General features: G+C 35.0%; 1 protein-coding gene and 1 long non-coding RNA gene across 13 annotated transcripts in view; one reads left to right on the top strand and one right to left on the bottom strand.

Annotated features, from left to right (window-relative positions):
* The window catches only part of Rpap2 (RNA polymerase II associated protein 2), a 94,874-nt gene that overhangs the window by 32,797 nt on the left and 42,408 nt on the right, over positions 1 to 19,669 (bottom strand). For 6 of the 12 annotated variants that reach the window (XR_015451977.1, XM_021255374.2, XM_021255375.2 and 3 more), the window contains one exon: positions 11,017 to 11,085. Coding sequence is in view for 7 of the 12 variants with exons in the window: in XM_021255374.2 (XP_021111033.2) it covers positions 11,017 to 11,085 (69 nt within the window). In the remaining 5 variants the exon portion in view is untranslated. Of the gene's footprint in view, positions 1 to 6; positions 3,055 to 11,016; positions 11,086 to 12,366; positions 12,410 to 13,304; positions 19,616 to 19,669 lie in introns of those variants that run through there. The other 6 variants (XR_015451976.1, XR_015451979.1, XR_015451975.1 and 3 more) reach the window with 5 other exon arrangements.
* On the top strand, positions 9,384 to 18,059 carry LOC147827654 (uncharacterized). The gene is made up of 3 exons (XR_015451983.1): positions 9,384 to 10,153; positions 16,446 to 16,528; positions 17,888 to 18,059. It is a non-coding gene; the product is annotated as an uncharacterized LOC147827654 (long non-coding RNA).

Genomic DNA, 19,669 nt, shown 5'->3' with positions numbered 1-19,669 from the left:
CTAGTTTAAAGAAGCAGTACCAATGAACACATAGCATCTTTGCATTAATGAATAAACAATAGGGAGTAAAAATGGAAAACATTATCTTAAGACTCAGAGCTTTTGCTCTGTGTGTGTGGCACTGAGGATTGAACCCAGCACCTCATGCACGCTAGGAAAGAGCTCTATCATTGAGCTACATCTGATTCTAAACCTATCTTCAAATAACTGCTGAAATTAAAAAAACACAAAAAATTTCTAGGCTTCTCTAGTCATTGATTTGACTTATCCTCAGATGAAAACATAAAGAATAAAATGGAAAGAGAAAAAAGGCCCACAGCTGTAGTGGGATTCTGTAAGTAGTTTCAACCACTTAACGGTTTACCCTGAGCGTCACTTGGGCAGCTCGTTTGTTTACTTACTTTCTATCCATGTATCATTTAGGCAGGTGTCATTTTATTTATTTATTTTTTTTGGTACCGGGGATTGAACTCGGATCCTTGTGCTTGTGAGGCAGGCGCTGGAACCACTGAGCTAAATCCCTGGCCCCCAAGTGTCATTTTAACCAGTCGATTCTTGTACTGAATAAATTTGATAAAACTGTTGTTTTTATATTTTTTTAATATTATCTCAAAAAATGCAATTTTTGGTCATACTGTATTTAATTCGACTGATAAGTGGTTAAAACCTATTGTAATATTTTTTAAAAATCAACTTACTGGGCCGGGAATTTAGCTCAGTGGTTCCACTACCTGCCTTGCAAGTGCAAGGTCCCAAGTTCAATCCCCGGTACAAAAAAAGAAAAAAAAAAATCAACTTACCCATTTTATTTTTTTCTTTATCACCTTTAGTATAATACTGAGGTACAAAACCATTCCAGTTTCCTTTTATGTCCAGGAAAGTTCTTCATTTTTGAAATAAACAGTAACATGTCAAAGTCTGCACCAAAGAATATGGCAATCTTGGAGGTGTTCCTCCCATTTATTAAATGTGTACTCCGTACTCTTTCCAGAATGACTAGCCAAATTATTTAAATGTATTTCTTTGCCAAGGTTAATGACTAAGATACTTAACAAAGTATAACTACTAGGCAGTGTCATCATGGATTTCTACCAGCAAAATTGTTTTCCAGATCAAACATATTTATTTTCATTATCTCTTTCAATAGCCTTTGATATACTACATTTAGAATAGTTCCTCAGTCCCAGCCACTTGGGAAGCTGAGGCAGAATACCTGAATTCAGAGATTTGAGGCCAGCCTGGGCAACATAGTTAGACTCCTATCTCATTAAAAACAAACCAAGTTTCTTCTTTATAACATCTTAACATCTCACAGTTGAATTTGCACTGCTAAGCTGATTTAACTTGCATTTAGTCTAATTCCTCACATTGCCAACAACAAAAAAATACCCAAATGAGGTTAAGTAATTTGTACAAGGCTATATTGCTGGTGAGGGACAAAAACAAGATATTACCAGGACTGAGACTGGGTTTAGAGTTTCAAGAGACCCTCATATAAGTTACAGGTGTTCTCTCTGGGGTAATTACATTTAATACAAACATTTAATAAAAATTTCATAAATTAAAATTGTAACTAATTTTCTTAGGTATAAAACTAAAGTCTCAAAATTTAAAACGCTGATAGGCATGTAAAGCTGTTACTAGTAAAGAGTTTTAAGAGAAACAGAAAGCAGACAAGAAGAATATACCATGAATAGGTATGTAATTATGGGCTTTCCATTTTAGAACTATTATCTAGAAAACCGAGATAAAAACTTTGATTATAAAAGACTATGACAGCCAAATAAAATAAAATGTTTTTCTTATAACAGATGGCTTATGTCCTGCTAATATTTGCATTTAATGCTTTTGGATTACCCATTAATAAGGAAGCCAGCATGCTTTCCATTGATATTTCTAATTCAAAAGAAACAAGTTCTTTGTAAATCACTTTGTAGTGATATATTACATGTATGTTTACTAAAGAGGCTGGGCTGCAGTGACTTCAAGATATATCTAAATCCTGTTTGTGACAAGTCTATGGAGTAGCTTTGTAGATGAGTGTTACAGAAGCTTTTTTTCCCCTCATAATTACTGTTGTCTGGCAATTCTCTCAGACTAGTGGCTCCAGCTTCTTTTTTCCCCAATGCTCTAGGACGGAAGTGAAATCAACCAGATGCGTGCACAGACAATGATTATCACTATCTTAAAGTGCAGAACCTAAGGCTAGAGGTAACAGTGCCCCAAAACCTCACGCTTCCTTGCTCTCAGGGAGCTCAGTCAGTCTGAAGATGAAACTGGTATTATCTGGGGACTGGCTCCTGAATTGAGTCTGATTGGCAGGGGCCAACTGCTATGAATTTGGAGGGTACATCTTTTTGCTGTGGACACTTGGCCTTTTTTTGAGTGGTGCTAGGGATAGAACCCAGGGCCTTGGTGGGGGGTTGACATTATAAACTTGCCAAAGATATTGGAAATTCTGAGAGAAAAATCACTGTAGACATTAGGTTTTGATTAAACATTTAAACAAGTACTATTTCTTTAGAAAGTACCTGGACTTCCACATACCTCTGCTGGCTAAGGTAAAGATACTTCAGTTTAAAAAATACTATATTTTCCTTACACAAACTCTCAGAAATTTAATATAGTTTTTTGTTTTGTTTTTTTTTGGTACCGGGGATTGAACTCGGGTCCTTGTGCTTGTGCAAGCAGGCGGCAAAACCACTGAGCTAAATCCCTGGCGCCAGAACTTTCTTTTTTGAGATAAAGTTTTCCTGTTACCTAGGTGGCCTAGAAATTGAGATCCTCCTGCCTCAGCCTCCCCAGTAGCTGGGATTACAGGCATACACCATTGTGCCCAGCCATAATATCATTGTTTGTTTACTCTTTAGTAAATTAAGTGTGTTAGATTTCTGTCAATGTGGCAAAATACTTGAGAAAACAACTCAAAGGAGAGATTTATTCTGGCATGGTTTCACAGGTTTTAGTCCATGGTTACCTGGCTTTGTTGCTTCTGCGCCCACTGTGAAGCAGAACATCATAGCAGGAAGCATGCAGTAGAGCAAAGCAGTTCACCTTAGAGTAAACAGAAGCAGAGAGAAAAAGCGAGGAAGGAGCTGGAGACAAATACACCCTTCCAGGGTACACCCCTGATGCCCTACTTCCTCCAATGGGTCCCATCTCCCGAAGCTACCACCACTTCTGCAAAATGCCATCAAACCATGAATCTATTAACAGATTAGCTGGGGATTTAGCTCAGTGGTTCTGCTGCCTGCCTCGCAAGCGCAAGGTCCTGAGTTCGATCCCCAGTACCAAAAAACAAAAAATCCAGACTAATCCACTGATGAAGTGAGCATCCTCTCTATCCACTGACCTCACTAGGCCTCACCTTTGAGTGTTGGCTGCACTTTGACACATGAACCTTTGAGGGGGGACATTTTAGATCCAAACTGTAAGAATAAACATTTAAATTTCCCAGTAATATAAGTAATAAGACAGTAAACATCATAAGATACTAAACTACAAACAAAAAGGGATACTGAGAAATCCAAACTAAATACCACTAAATACCATACAGATAGTAACACCTTAAATTTTCTCTTTTTTGGCTCATCAGTACTTATTTTGTAAATGTAAAAGAAATTTCTAAAACATAAGAAACTGATATGTCCATCAACAGGTGAATGGATAAAAACATGTGGTAAATACAATGAAGTACTATTCTGCCAAAGAAAGGATAAACGAGTCATTTGTAGGAAAATGGATGCACCTTGAGACTATAATGTTAACTGAAGTAACTCAGACATATAAGCTTAAATAGCGTATGGTTTCTTGTATATGAAAAACTCTATATAAAGTACGAAATAAAAACCAGATAATAGGAAAGAGGGAAAAGGTATTATAATCCAGCGTGGACAATGTATCTAAAAGTGTACCTTGAATTAGTACAATTGTCTTACATGTTTTATATGTTCTTTGCCTATCAGTCGAGTTTCCAATCTGTATATATGATAATTAACTTCATAAAGTCTTATAAGATAAATAAATGAATCTGATACTGGAAAAGAAAAAGGGGGGAGTGGTAGGAGGGTGAAGAAGAAGGGGATTGAAACGTGTTATGTATATGTACCAGTCCCTAAGGTGAATATGAACATTATGTACTGCAAACATGTACTAATAAAAGTCAAAAAGAAAAAAAAAATCAATTAGAATAGGACTATTTAGTTCTGGGGAAATTACATACATACATCTTTAAAATAACATTTGGGTGTGAGGTAAAATTAGATGATTTTAAAATTTACTCTTTGGAGGCTTCATATTGCTAAGTGGAAATGTAAAATGGTATTATCTGTGGCAAGGAAAACAGTCTGGCAGTTCCTCCAAAGGTTAATGAAAAGTTACCATATCAACCATCACTTCCATTCTTAGGTATACTTAAAATAACAGAAAACATGTTGACACAAAAAGATGTACACATGAACATTTACAGCACCATTATCCAAAACAACCAAAAAGCGGAAACAATCCAAATGACCACCACCTGAGTAGTGGATAAACAAATGTGGTATATCTACACAATGGAATATTATTTAGTCATAAAAAGGAATTAATACTGTTATGTGCTACAATATGAATAAAAACCTTGAAAACATTTTAAATGAAAGAAGCTAGACACAAAGGTCAGTTATTATATAATTCCACTTATATGAAATGTTCAGATTAGGTAAACAGCGGGGGGTAGGGGAGAGAGATAGAAGATAAGTGGTTATTAGACAACTGGAGAAGGTAAAATTGGGACTGAGTGAATATAATAGAAATTTTGGATAGAAATGTTCAGTTATTAGATAGTACTAATGACTGTATTAACAATGAATATACTAAAAACCAATGAGCTGCACACTTTAAGATGGTGAAGTATTTCAATAAAAATGCAATTAAGTATAAAAATTCCATGATTATAAGGAAATGTAAAAAAATTCAATGATCTTTTAATGTGGTCTCAGATACGTAAAACTAAATTTGAAATGTTAAAGAAGACATGGGAATACTTCTGAGAACCATCTGTTTTTCATGGTGTGCTCACCAATTTTTATAAGGAAATTGGTGATGGGCAGGCTTTAAAAAAACAGCTGGCTGAGGTAAAAAGCCTTAGTCACATCTTTCCATTCATGCCTGGTAGCCCTAGGGAAGTGACTCTCCAGAGTATCTGATCTGTATGATGGTTCCCTAAAGTGGCTGCCCATGTCCAGTGATGGCTTTTGTTTAGTGATCATGGTCAAGTTGAGCTTGTTTAAATACCATTTCCCAGGACTTACATGCTACTCCCTGAACAACAGGAATACTCAAAGCTTTTAGAGGGAATAAACTATTGCATGGTCTCTGCCTAGGAAGTGGAATACAGTTCACTGGAAACAGCCAGTTCAGATAAATAAAATGAAAGCAGACATTTTTGAAAATGGTCTCAAAAGCTTTCCATTAGAAAACATCAAGGATATAAAAGTAGAAATAGCATGTACAGTATCTATGTTAGACTACGACAAGTTCATTTACCCTCTATCTTTTCTGAGTATTACAAAGTTTAAGTAGTTATCTCCTTTATTAGATAACTAAATGATTCCCACGGAACACAACATACATCTCTCTCTGGCTACCTACTAAGAGACATTTGATTCCTATGCTAAAATTAACCACAGGAATACAAAGTAGTGGATTGTTTATAAAAGTTCTGTATGAAATGCTGGTGAAAAAGTTATATTTTAAGTACAAGTACTCCTGAGCAAATCTGATTCCCATTTCTGGCAAGTAGGCTATATATAAATGGCCACTTATCTGCTTCTTGATTCTTATCTTTTGACTCTTGATTTTGATCTGGAACTTTCCCTAATTTTAGGTTAGCATTGGCACAGTCCCCTCTTGTGTTATAAGAGTTAAGTATAATGTCAGGGTCAGAGAAAACTGAGGATGACCAAGAACAAAGAGAAGAGGGAAAGAAGAGATGGGACAGAGCTGAGCTATGGGAGGTGTTCTATGTCTATAATATCTTCTCAAAATGACCAGTCAAAATCTTAGAGAAACTATTCTGAATACTGTGAACATGATGAAGTTTCCTATATTGTCAGTAATATGGGAATTATGAGGAATATGAAAAGGAATACAGTGGTACCTCAGTTCACAAACTTAATTTTTGTACAATTTTGGAAAAGACGTTTACTTTTGTGAGGGAAGGATGGCCACAGTTGTTTTCATCACTCGATGCAGAGTTTACAAACAAAAACAAAATTTTGTCAAATGCTTCTGTTTGCAAACAAAAGCGTTCGTGAACAGAGGCACCACTGTATATAATGCAGTATGACACTGCACCATAAAATGCACTTTTATGCAATTTGTTACTGTGTTTCCTAATTTGGTTTACAAACACTTCAAAATATATAAATACGTTAACAGATTTTTAGAAATAGAGCAAATAGGAACTAAAATACAAAAAACAAATTGTATATATTCATACATTTTTATCAAAATTCATGCATCAAAGATTGTGAAGAGGCTGATAATAGGGCATTTTTTTTTTTAAGAAAATGAGATTCAACTTTGTTTTATTTCAACATAAATGCCTTTTCTAGGAACAAAACTTGCTATGAGTAAAGTCTGATAAAGTTCAACTCAACAAAATTATAACTAAGGGCTTAAGCAATAAATCTCAGTAATTACTTGGTCATTTTATTGCATTTCTAGTCAGTTCTTAAAAACAGTCAATTATTACTATTATAAATATGTGTAATGACTCCTTGAAATTCTTTAACTAAAACATTAAAAAAGAGAGGACTAAAGGGATATTAATCCTTCACGGTGACATAAGTATAAATTACTTAAACTTTGCTTCAAAAGGTCTTTCTGTGTGCTCATGGCAACCAGTTAGGATCTGAATATATAGTGTAAATACTAATAAATGTTGCAATCACAATAGCTATTTGAGTCCCACAGATTTGATAACAAAGCTAAACAAAGTGAGAACAAATCATGATGTATTTTCATATATAAATATATTTCATTGAACATGCACTGGTCAACTGTACTAACAATATTTGATCAAATCTTTGTGAAATTACATTGGTATAAAATTCCCACAAGTTTATAGTGATAAGTTACATGTTGTGGTCCATTTTCTAAAAAATGCTACTACATCTGTGAAAGTACAATGAAAGAGAAAAAGATGATTTGCTATTGAAACATCTTATTTTTGTTTTCTTTTGTTTTGGCACCAGGAATCAATCTCAGGGCCTTGTGCTTTCCAGGCAGGCATGGTGCCACTAAGCTACATCCCTGGCCATCTTATTTACTTTTAAGAATACTGATGTGGCTGGGGATGGTGGGGAATGCCTGCAATGCCAGCACTCGGGAGGCTGAGGCAGGAAGATCCCTATGAGTTCAAGGGCAGCCTGGGCTACACTGTGAGATCAAGACCAGCCTGCACTACATGCAAGGCCCTGTCTCAAAAACCAAACCAAACCAAAAAACAAAACAAAACAAAAAACTGATGTGAAAATTCAAGTTCAAGGCTTTTCTCTTCCTCTGGACTATCAGGTTTTAGTCAAAATGTTGATTCCCCAATTCTTTTAATAAGAGACTAGAATCACCACAGCAACATGTGAATACAATTATATATAGATGTACATACTGTTATGTATCCTTTTCTAAGAAGTTTACATGAAGAATTTTGAAAACAGCCTTTCATGCATTAAATAAATCCAAGTAATAAAACTTTACAATATTCATACACAAACACTAACACAGTTATAATAGTACTTATTATATAAAGTAATTGGACACATATAGTCTTCTTTAAAGACTACAACTACCATTTCCAATCTTTTTCTGAGCTATAAAAAAAGAGAAAAATTTTAATATGAATTCTGGAAATGCTTACGAATTATGACTAAAACAAATTCTACTGGGAGTCTAAGAATGGATAGGAAGGCTTTCCACACTAAGCAGTTATTAAGAAGAAAAGAGATGCTCTCTTATGTACCTATATTAACTCTTAGTGGCAATATGCTATAATGCGGAGAGGGTTACTGTTCTAAAAATAGGTGTTTTCCCCTTTCACTTTATGCATGTCTGTCTTTTCTTTGTTTGCTTGTTTCTTTTCATGTTTTGGCTGGTTTATTTATTTAGTGTATCTGTCTTTGTGTGTCCAGTCTTTTTCACTGTAAGACCCTTTCAGCGCTGGCCCTCATGCCTGCTTTTTCTTTCCCCAGTGACAGTGCTGCCTTTTCTAAAAAGTAACTGTGAATTGTACATGGGAGGAATGAGAAGTAAAAACACAGAGTATAATTATATCAATGGAATTATTTTAACATGATAGGTATGTCCTAATTTTATCCCTAAGACAGTGATATTTATGATAAAAGAGCAATAAAAGGACAGAGCTATGGATGAAAGGGGCTATCATTTGAGGCACAGATTCCTTGAGGGAGGCAGAAATATGAAAAGCTCAAAGGGACTTTCTGAGAAATGAGGAAATAAGACATAAAATAATACAGGAGGAGAAGACAGAAATCTTAGATGGTCAAAGAATAAGGAGATTCAGTTAGAAGCTAAAGATTCAGATTGTACATATACAGAATGTAAAAGAATTGTAAGGAGGGCCTATGGCAAATGTTGGAATTATGAGAAAACAAGATTTCTAAAGGAACAACCTAGGATGTACCACCTCAGTACCTACAGTGAAAGATTTTAAGAGAAGCTGAAAGGGCCTAAGCTGAAAAGGATTTTAGTTGCCCAGGAAGCAAAAGGGTCAATGACTAAGAAAAAGGTTAGTTCTAGTTTAAGGGATGAAGGCATGATGACAGAGAAGGCAAATGACAAAAGGAATCAAGTGTTTACTGCTATGACTTGAAAACTGATTGCATATGTGAAACAAGTAATATACCGAAGATGTGTAGAGTTTGTTTTTAGAATTCAAGTTAAGTTACTTTTTTAAATTTAATTTTATTTTTTTTGGTACTGGGGACTGAACTCAGGACCTTGCACTTACAAGGCAGGTGCCAGAACCACTGAGCTAAATCCCCAGCCCAAGTTACTTTTTTTTAATGGATCACTAACGCTTGAAATAACACCCAAAGTTAGGGAAGTCAAACAGTGCATACAAGGACTAGCAACTTTCAATGTTTTGTGTGACAAAGGTGCCTCTTTTAAAACCAAACACTTGCTGTTTCTTTTTATGTGGAATAATCATAATAATTTTTAATAGTAACTTTTTTTTTTTTTGGTACTGGGGATCGAACTTGGGACCTTGCGCTTGCAAGGCAGGCGCCAAAACCACTGAGCTAAATCCCCGGCCCAGCTTTTGTTATTTTAATTATTTCATTTTCTGTCTTTTTTTTTTTCTTTTTGCTGATTGCTATACATTTTGGAGATGAAGCAATTGTTTCATACAAAAAATGGAGGGTATGTGGCTGGGGATTTAGCTCAGTGGTTCCGGCGCCTGCCTTGCAAGCCCAAGGTCCCGAGTTTGATCCTCTATACTAAAAAATAAATAAATAAATAAATAAAATGTAGGGTATAAAATATTCTCAGTAAGAAGCTGTTCATAAATACTTCTAGTCACTGGATTAGAAAGCAAGATTCTGAGATTACTCCTGGGCCCAGGCCTCTGACTTGTCAACCAAGTTACTTCCCTTTAAGTACAATGAATTGCAGAAGTATGGTTAAACAGTTGTCTATGAGGGTTTATTAGCAGACATATGATACGGTGGGTGAGCAGAGATATGGTATTTTCTCTCCCAGTGACCAAAATATTTATATATTTCATAAAGTAGAAAGAACTTTCTAAAAAATTAATAAGATCTGTTTCACAAATTATCAAGTCAGCTGGAACACTGAAATAGTAGAAAGGACAAAAGATTTGTTTTTATGGCTGATAAAAAATTTGTATCAGAGCATCAAGTAAAGTTATTTTCTGTGTTCTGATTTAATGAATCATGTGAGTTGTATCTGGTTGGATGACACAGATTCTGGTTCACTGAAGCCTACTCTAATGCCTTCCAGCACAGCCTTCCTTGGGACAGTGAAGCCAGAATAACATGTCAGACTGAAGTAATATCAAAGGAAGAGAAAGCAGGGCTTGAGATGCTACAAGGTTGACTCATAACATTTCTTGACCTGTAAGTGTCCGGTAAGTCTTATTCAATGTTCTATGGGCTTCAATGACCTAACAAGCACCAGGCAGCAACAGTAATGCAATAATGAATGGTCCTCAAATGATTTTTGCAATTCAACCTGAAAAACACTACACTTATTAAATGGTTTTAACTCTATTGAAAAACAGCTTTAGAAACCACTAGTGGTTTCCTAAAAGGTGAATGAGCATTAAATGTTTTATATATGCTTATGTAGTATTTATTTTAGTTCAAATATGTTGGATTTTAAAGTGAACATTAATTTAGAAAATAAAACTTTTCTGATGGTATTCAAGATAAAACATGTTAAAGAAAAATTAAACACTAGATATGTAAAAATACAGATACTAGATAATGAGCTCATTCAGTTAATAAAATGACTGTTAACTATTAAAAATGAAACTAAACGAGTATTCTGTAAATATCCCACATGGGGATATTCTATTACTTGTGAAGAACTGGGTCCTCAGAAGAAATGACAGTAAAAATATAGAGGAGGGCTGGGGATTTAGCTCAGTGGTTTCACTGCCTGCTGCAGAAGCTCAAGGACCCGAGTTTGATCCCCAGTACCAAAAAAAAAAAATATAGAGGAATGATTATAGCCTATCAAAACATGGCATATCACTTTAAATGAAAATTATTAAAGGAAAATAATAAAGGTGTGATATTTATTCCAAGTTTAAAAAGTCAATAAAGGGCTGGGGATTTAGCTCAGTGGCTCTGGTGCCTGCCTTGCAAGCACAAGGCCCTGAGTTCGATCCCCAGTACCAAAAAAAAAAAAAAGTCAATAAATAACTGCTTTTTCCTTAAGCAAAATTTTTACTTAGTATTTAGAGTTAAAATCTGAAAGAGTACTTACAATGACAGCAACACCACAGCAATTAATGTCCACTCCACAGGACTGTGTATAATATTTCTATTTGTTAATCTGAAAGATAGCAAGATACAATTTACTCAAGGATCTTTACATTTAAATAAGTAAATCTTTTATTTGTGGATAAAATCAACTTATGATATTACATAAGTACTTTAAAAATATTTATATTTGACCAGAAAAAGTATATTTTTTCTGTATCTGATAATGACCATTTCAAAAGAAAGTATTTTAGCCCCACTTTTATATACAGTATTTATAATAGTACCATTAAATAAGAGGGAAATACAGGAACAACGAGGGAAACCAAATTGCATGGTTTATTAGACTACACAATACATATACACATTGTAACAACATTGTCTATGCTTTCCCCTAACCAAACATTTTATTGAAACTAAAAAGGTAAGTAATTTCTGATTTTAATTTATCTTTTGTACCTTTCTAGCTAGGCTGGCATCAGGCAATTAAGGGATGTCATAAACCACAATTTACAGAAAAGAGTTGGCTTAATAAATTATAAGAACAGTCATTGTTATTGGTTGTATTTAGATGTCCCCCCAAAGCCTCATGTGATCCTAGGTGGAGCTTTTCCAAGGTGGCTGGATCTAGGGCCTGTAATTACTAAATTAGTACACTGATTGGTCTGGCATAGTTCTGCGTGTGTGTTTAATGGGAAAGCTCACCCTGGGTGTGTGTGGTACCACCCAAAGGGCGGATAACCGGGATGGATATAAAGGGAGAGAAAAGAAGGCAGGCTGAAGCTGGTTCTTTGCTACTTTGCTGCTTTGCTACCTTCTGCCCACCATGAGCCGTTTCTACTCTGTGATGCCCCTCTGCCATGCCTTGGAGCCAGCCAGCTATGAACTGAAACCCCTACAAACTGTGAACTACAATAAACCTTTTTTCCTTTAACTTTGGGTGTCAGGCATTTTGTCTCAGCAACAAAAAAAGTAACTAAGAGACAGTCTTTATTAGTGAAAGCTTAAGTTTTAGAAAATCTTAAATTCTATCACTTAGCCATTGATGATAACAAAATATTCTGAACATCTTTGTTTCTCAGAAAGCATTTAAAAACATCACTCTGCATCATAAAATGATGGAGACAGGAAGAAACAGTGCCCTTAACATACTGTTGATATAAGCCAATTAATAATTTGGCAGTATCTAGCAAGCTAAAAATTACATAATAGCCCAGCAATTTTACTTTTAGATATAAACCTAAAAGAACACTCTCATTTGTGCACAAGGAAATGTACATGAAGACTGTTAATACAATACTGCTTGTAATAGGTTAAAAAATAAATTGTGACATATTCATAGAATACTGGATACCTGTTCAAACAAAATGATGCATATTTATGTTTTGCTCCTAATTCTGAAAGAAAGCAAATATGGTATGATAATGCTTATATAAATTGAATACAGACAAAACTAAATATTTTTTATGGATAATATAAAAATAGTAAATATATAAAAAATATAAAAAAGGATGCACATTTACTTCACAGTGTACATTGCTTCTAGAGAGGAAAGCATGGAAAGAAAATGGGTTTTTTAATAAAATGGAGTACTACTCAGCCATAAAAAAGAGAAATTTGAGACATTTATTGCTAAATGGATGCACATTGAGGTGATACTCTTAAGTGAAATAAACAGGACACACATGTGTAAATACCGAATAGTTTCTCTAGTGTGAGAAACTGAAAGTGTAAATAAGGACTAAAAGATATAATAGATAATGTGAAATAGGAAGAAAAGGGGCAAAGGGGAAGGGGAAGTAGGAGGGGTAGGGGAAAGGAAAAAGGGAATGGAATTAATTTGAGAAAATGAAAAAATGGAAACAAAGTCTTTGTAAATAGGGTGGCATGAAAGGATTGATCGGAGGGCAGGGGAAGGGGGAAAAAATAAGAACCAAGAGAGACTATGTAAAGGTGCAAATTTCCAATGATGAATGTCATTATATTGTGTATCTAAAATGTACCAATAAAAGGATATTCAGTTAAAAAAATTAAATTTTATCAAATGAAAGACATTGTTCTGGTATACATGGTAGAATAAATACTTCTGTTTACCTCTTCTTTCTCTCTAAGTGTCATTAGACAATAAAGGAATTTTTAAAAAGGAAAAAAAAAAAGAATGGATTGGGAAAGGAAATAAAGGGGACCTTATGTCTTCTGCTTCCCTCAAGTAAATTTCCTTATATGTCATCTTTGCAATAGGCCTGAAGGTACTACTCTATGAAAAAGTACAACTTGCCCTCTACCTCCTACCTTAATACTTCGACCCCCTTACTGTACCATATTTTTCCTTTTCTGTTATAACACTTCTCATCTTCTAACATATTATTCATTATGTTTTCTTTTGTCCAAGGGGAGGAATCTTTGCATTCTTCACCTATTTATTACAAGTGTCCAGAACAAGTACCTGGCAACCAGAGGACAATCAGTTAATATTTTTGAATTAATAAATTAAACTGTATTTTTTTCTTTCATTTAAGAATGTGTAATGAATCAAATATTAGAAAACTTTAAAAATCTATTCTTCATAATTTAAAGTATTTTTCAAAATTAAAAAAAGTCTAGAGATGATTGCTGTGAGTTCGAGGCCAGTCTAGGCTACATAGTGAGTTCAAGGCCAGCCTGAGCTACATAGCGAGACCCTGTCTCAAAAAACAAACAAACAGAAATATATATATATATATAACACATATATAACAAACAGAAATATATATAACATATATATATATAACACATATATATAAAACACCTGCTATAGATATAGTGTTAGTCTGACAGATCTGGGATTAGTACCCAAATCCATCACTTAGTAATGTTTTGTCTTGAACATGTTATTCGAAGGCTGAAACCCTTTTCTTTTTTTTTACTTTTTTGAGACAGGGGCTTGCTATGCAGTTCAGGAGACTGGCCTTGACCTCACAGCGATGCTCCTGACTCAACCTCCTGAGAGCTGGGATTGGAGTTCTGTGCCACCATGTCCGGCCTTTTCCTTTAAGAAAAATTTGATAAAATAAGAACAATAACACCACCTTTCAGAGTTCTTGAGGATTAAATATACAAGACATCCACGATGCCAAATCCAACTAACTAACTCATCTTAATCTTAGTACATGTGCTGCCAAAGCAAGCACTGATTCATCTTAATCTATCAGCAGCATTCTGACAAGAGTTGATCATGTCCTTCTCACTTCTCTCACTGGCACTCATTCTCAGACCTTTCAGTACTGGAGAGTCCCAGGGCCTCTGCTGTTAGGTCTTTTCTCTCCTCTATAAACACTCTTCCCCTTGGTGATATTATCTACTCTCAAAGCGTTAAATATTAGGTTATCTATTTGCTGACAACCATCAAATTTATTATCTCTACCTGGACCTCTTCCTTGAATTCCAGATTTCTATAGCTAATGGTCCATTTGACATCCCTTACTTGGAAGTCTAAGAAGCATATCAAAAGTCTGAGTTCCTCATCATCCCCTCAGCAACAGGTCCTCCTATGGATATCTGCATCTTGGTAACAGTCAATAGCAATCCCATCCTTTCAGAATTCAGCTGCTGAGTCAAAATCTTATGATTAAATTAGACTCTATATATCCCATGTCCAAACAGTCATCAAATCATGAAGGTTCTGTCTTCAAATCACAACCTGCTATTTTTTAAAAAGAATCTGCTAAGTTCTTACTACTTCTACTGCTTTCTCTCTTTTTGGTTCATATTATTTCTCACTTAGATACCAAAAAAGCCTCCTAATTGGTCTCCTTGCCTCTGCCTACCTGTTGTTAATTCTTAACTCAGCAGCCAGAGCGATGCTGTGAAAGAAAGGTGTATTAGATCATGGCATGACATTCCTTTGTTCAGAACCCACCAACTGCTCTCAATCTTTCTCATAGTTAAGAAATGCTATGGCTATATGGGCTATACCATTTGTGTAAACTTCTGTCCCACACTTCTCTTACCACATCTTTTTCTACTCTTGCTCTGCCTATTTCTTCAAGTTTATCAGCATCTTAAATATTCTGTGACTATCCAAGGGCCATTCCTATTTTCAGGCTTTTGCACCTACTGTTCCCTCTGAATATATTTTCAGAGACAGCAACAGTTTCCTCTCTTACATCTTATTATGAGGTCTTCCTTAAGCACTATCCTTTTTTGAGAGACAGTCTTGCTATGTAATTCAGGCTGGCCTTCAACTTACTATGTAGCCCAGGCTGTCCTCAAACCCTTGGCAATCCTCCTGCCTCAGCCTCCCGAATGTTGGGATTATAGGTGTATCATGACCAACCTAAGTAGTCTCTTTAAAATACAACTTTCTTGGGCCAGGGATGTAGCTCAGTGGTGCCGTCCCTGCCCGGCAAGTGCAAAGTCCTGAATAAACAACTTTCTCCCTTCTCAGTACCATCCTATTTCACTGCTTCTGGGAAGAAAAGTAGAATGAACTGGAAAAGGGTATACCACCACAGAATAATATGAGGTGTATTACATTTTAAAAAGATATTCCTGGGGCCAGGGATTTAGCTCAGTGGTTCTGGCGCCTGCTGTGCAAGCGCAAGGACCCAAGTTCGATCCCCAGTACCAAAAAAAAAAAAAAAAGATATTCCCTTGAGTAAAACGTAAGTTTTATGACAGAAGAGATTTTTTTTTTTTTTGAGTACCAGGGATTGAACTTAGCACCTTGTGCTTGCAAGGCAGGTGCAGCACCACTGAGTTAAATCCCTGCCTTGATGAAAGAGATTTTTCTGTTTTGTTCACTGCAGCAACAAAAGCAGAATCTAGCATATAACCAAAACAGTTACAAGGTTAAGCATAAAACAAAAAATGACAAAATCAGTTAAACAATTTCCTTTTCTAAGGCTGTGCACGGTGGTACATGTCTGTAATCGCTTGGGAGGCTGAGGCAGGAGGATTGCCATGAGTTTGAGGCTAGCCTGGGCTACATAGTGAGTCCAAGGCCAGCCTGAAATACAGAGTGAGACCCTGTCTCAAAAAACCAAAAAGAAAACGATTTCCTTTTCTACTGTTTACAAATCTCCCAAAGTTAAAACAGATTTAAGATTTTATGAATTCATTTCCTCATTCAGCAAAAAATATACTGAGTGCCTAATCTACATCACTGTTCCAGGAAGATACAAATGAAGAGATTTTGTTTTTACTTAAAAGTACTTCTAGCAGAACAGCAAAATTTTTCCATATTTTTCCTTTTGGTGAGTCCAAATAACTTGAGAATTCAAAAGCAAAAATTGTAATATATATTAGAAAACATTCAAAAAGCACATCTTCAAGATACAGTAATTTGAAGCTCATATAAATTTAGAAAAATATAGTACCTTCATTCATTACTGATGAAATTTAAAGGGGATGTTTGGGTCAAAATATAAAATTTTGTTTATTTTCTTTTTTGAGACAGGGTATTGCTGTACAGTTCAGGCTGGCCTTGGACTCAAGGTGATCCTCTCGGCTCAGCCTCCCAGGTGCTCGGATTATAGGTATGTGCCACCATGCCCTGCTCAAAATATAATTTTAATTCAACTTTGATTTAGAAAAAATATCTTGATTCAACACTGAAGACTGTGAATTAGTACCAAGCAGCTTGTGATGAAACTAGTTCTGTATTATGATAGATAAATCAGTGTAAAATCCATAGAACAGACAGCAATGCAATTCAGTGGAAGGAACAACTCTATTCACTAGAGAAAGATTTTTCAAAGAGCTGAAAAAGCTGCTTTGGTTAGGACTTAAAATAGCTTTCAATTCTTTCTGCACATTAGAATCACTTAGGAAATACTAATGTCTGAGCACAACCCTAAATGAACCTCAATCTCTAGTGGTGGAGCCAAATCTCTGTAGTTGTAAAACTCCCCAGGTAATTCAGACATACAAGTGGCGTGAGAATCACTGTTCTACAAGTTCCTATTATTGATTATCATTTCAAATGGAAGGGTAGTTATTTATGTCAACTCTTCCCTGTCACACTGACTTCAAAGATTTCTCAGCACTAGTCACTGTCGTGAATATGACACTTTTTGAAGCTTCACCTGGAAACCTTAGTTATAAGCAGTCACACTGTCCTGTTAGAATCTGAAGATTCTAGTTATCTTACTTGAGACCATTCTCTAAGCACCTAACATTTTTCTAAAAGTCAGCAGAGCTAATTTAAGTAATTTTTATTGCAGCTATAGAGTAAAGATTTACAAGTAATAAAGAGTAAAGATTTTAAAAAAATAACTTATTCAACATTAAATTGTTTGGGGAATAGGATTTTGTAATATCCCTTATCAAAACAGTGCATATTTCTTAGTTTCTTCAAACTTTTTATTAAATTTCTCTATTGAAAGTAGCAAGAATATAAAATAAATTCCATGTACTCATCGTAACTTTGACAATGATCAACTGGCTAACTGTATTTCATCTACACAACTTCTTATTCAATACCACCTTACCTACCTGGATAATTTTGAAACAAATCAGTTTTATCAGTTCATCTAGTCTTTAATTTATTATAAATAATGCAGAAAGCAACTGGAAGAGATTTAAGAGTTACATAATAGGTATGACTTTAAAAGGTGATAAAACAGTTTGTAAATATTACAGAAAAGGATATTTGAAATTCTCCATGTAACTACAGTCTGTTAAGTGATTTCTTGTAGGACTAAAGAGCAATGTGCCTCTTGTCTTGGCTAATTCAGATGTCACAAAGCTTAGTTTCATAGGTAATAGGACCTCCTTAAGTAGAGTTCTGGAGGTCTTGACAGGAGATAAATGACTTTAAAAAATATATATATATCTTTGATACTAATGACTGCAGAGACAATCAATGATAGACTTTTTACAAAATCTTTTTATAGGATCTCCATTAGAGATGCTGGGTCTTTAAAATTCTCCTGACAGGAATTATTCAAACTCTGATTTTGGTCTGGTGAGATTACTGCTACTCAATGATCCGATGTACCCTACTAAATATACTGAAGATTCTATTATATATCCTTTGTATGTGTATGTGAGGAAATTAGTCAAATGCTTGGTTATCAGAAAGGCTGTCATTTGAGAGAAAGGGCAATAATAATACAATTCAAATAACCTACACTCCTCCCGTGTTGCTAGGAATTCAAACTCAGGACCTCACATATCCTAAGCACACACTGAGTTACATCCCCAGCCTAAACCACTTAAGTTAATTATTCTTCAGGTCTTACTTTTAATGTCATTTCTTCAGGGAGGTGTCTTGGATGATACAATGTCTTCCCCAGCTGACAAGGCTAGTTTTCTGTTTTAAGTTTCCATAACAAAATTTTATAAATATATTATATATATATATATATATATATATATATATATGTATGTTGTATGTGACTTAAGTTTGTATTGTAAAATGATTACTATCAAGTTAATTAGCATTCATTTACATAATTGTATTTACATAATTTTACATAACTATGTTTGTGTGTGCTGTGATAATACTTAAGATCTTTCTTAACAAATTCCAAGTATGTTTTTTCTTCTATTATCTTTATCCAGTTTTAGGATTAGCACAATGTTGAGTTCCTAAAATGAGGGGAGAAGTGTTCCTTCTTTTTTCTGCTTTGTTTGATATAATTTATTAGTTAAAATGTTTATGAGCCTGCTGTTGTCATATAGGTAGGTTTGCAAGCTAGGAATATACTTTCTTTAATAGGTGCTATTCAAATTTTATATTTCCTCCAGAGTTAGTTTCATTAATTTGTCTTCTAAGTTACTTCTTAGAAGTTGTCAAATTTATTTCAAAGAAGATTTTTGTAATATGCTTTCTATATCCTTTTAAATTCTGTAAAATCTGTGGTAATGTCTCCTAGATCTTAATATTGTAATTTAAAAAATGTATAACTGATATTGTGTAACAGGAAGAAAAGGTCTAAAAGAGCAGGGGAATTGGGAGGGGTAGGGGAAGGGAAAAAAAGGAAAGGAGAAAATATTAGAAGAGGAAAAAAATGGAAACAAGTTCTTTCCAAATAGGGAAGGGTGGAGGGGGTGAAGGGAGGGCAAGGGAAGGGGGAAAAAAATAAGAACCAAGAGACTCATGTAATGGTACAAGATCCCAATGATGAATGTAACTATTTTATACCTAAAATGTGCCAATAAAGTTAATGGGGAAAAAAAAAAAGGAAAAAAAACAAATTCCAAGTATGTGACCATTTACATGTGCTTAATATCTTCCTCAATAGATAGTAAAATGCTCAAAGCATGGATTATATCCCAGTGTCTGTGCAGGGCCTAGCATGCAGTAGGAAATGGATAAACATTTGCTGAGTAAAGGAGTAAACTTAATGCCCCATGGAAAAGTTGTAAAGGAAAAGAGTAATATAGAAGGAAGGTAATGTGGTGTGGGGTAGAGGGGAAACATTGGATCTTATTGTTCATTGTACTCACCTTTTCACAGAGAGTTCTTCCTTGAGAGTTGGCATTATGCTTCTTTTATACTGCTCACATTGCCTAGCAGCACAGTGGCAGTCATTTGACATACAGTGGTACCTTGGTTCATGAACTTAATTCTAATGTATGGTTGCAATCCAGTTGCAACCAGCATTGTGGAACAAATTCTGCGGCCAGAAACATGGAAAGAATTAAGTTCATGAACTGAGGTACCACTGTGT

Source organism: Heterocephalus glaber, unplaced genomic scaffold (genome assembly GCF_053883595.1).
Source record: "Heterocephalus glaber isolate CG9 unplaced genomic scaffold, H.glaber_assembly_v1.0 deba00001442, whole genome shotgun sequence".
In the NCBI taxonomy this organism is placed as follows: Eukaryota; Metazoa; Chordata; class Mammalia; order Rodentia; family Bathyergidae; genus Heterocephalus; species Heterocephalus glaber.
Note: the sequence above shows the minus strand (reverse complement) of the source record. Positions and strands in the feature narration are given on the sequence as shown.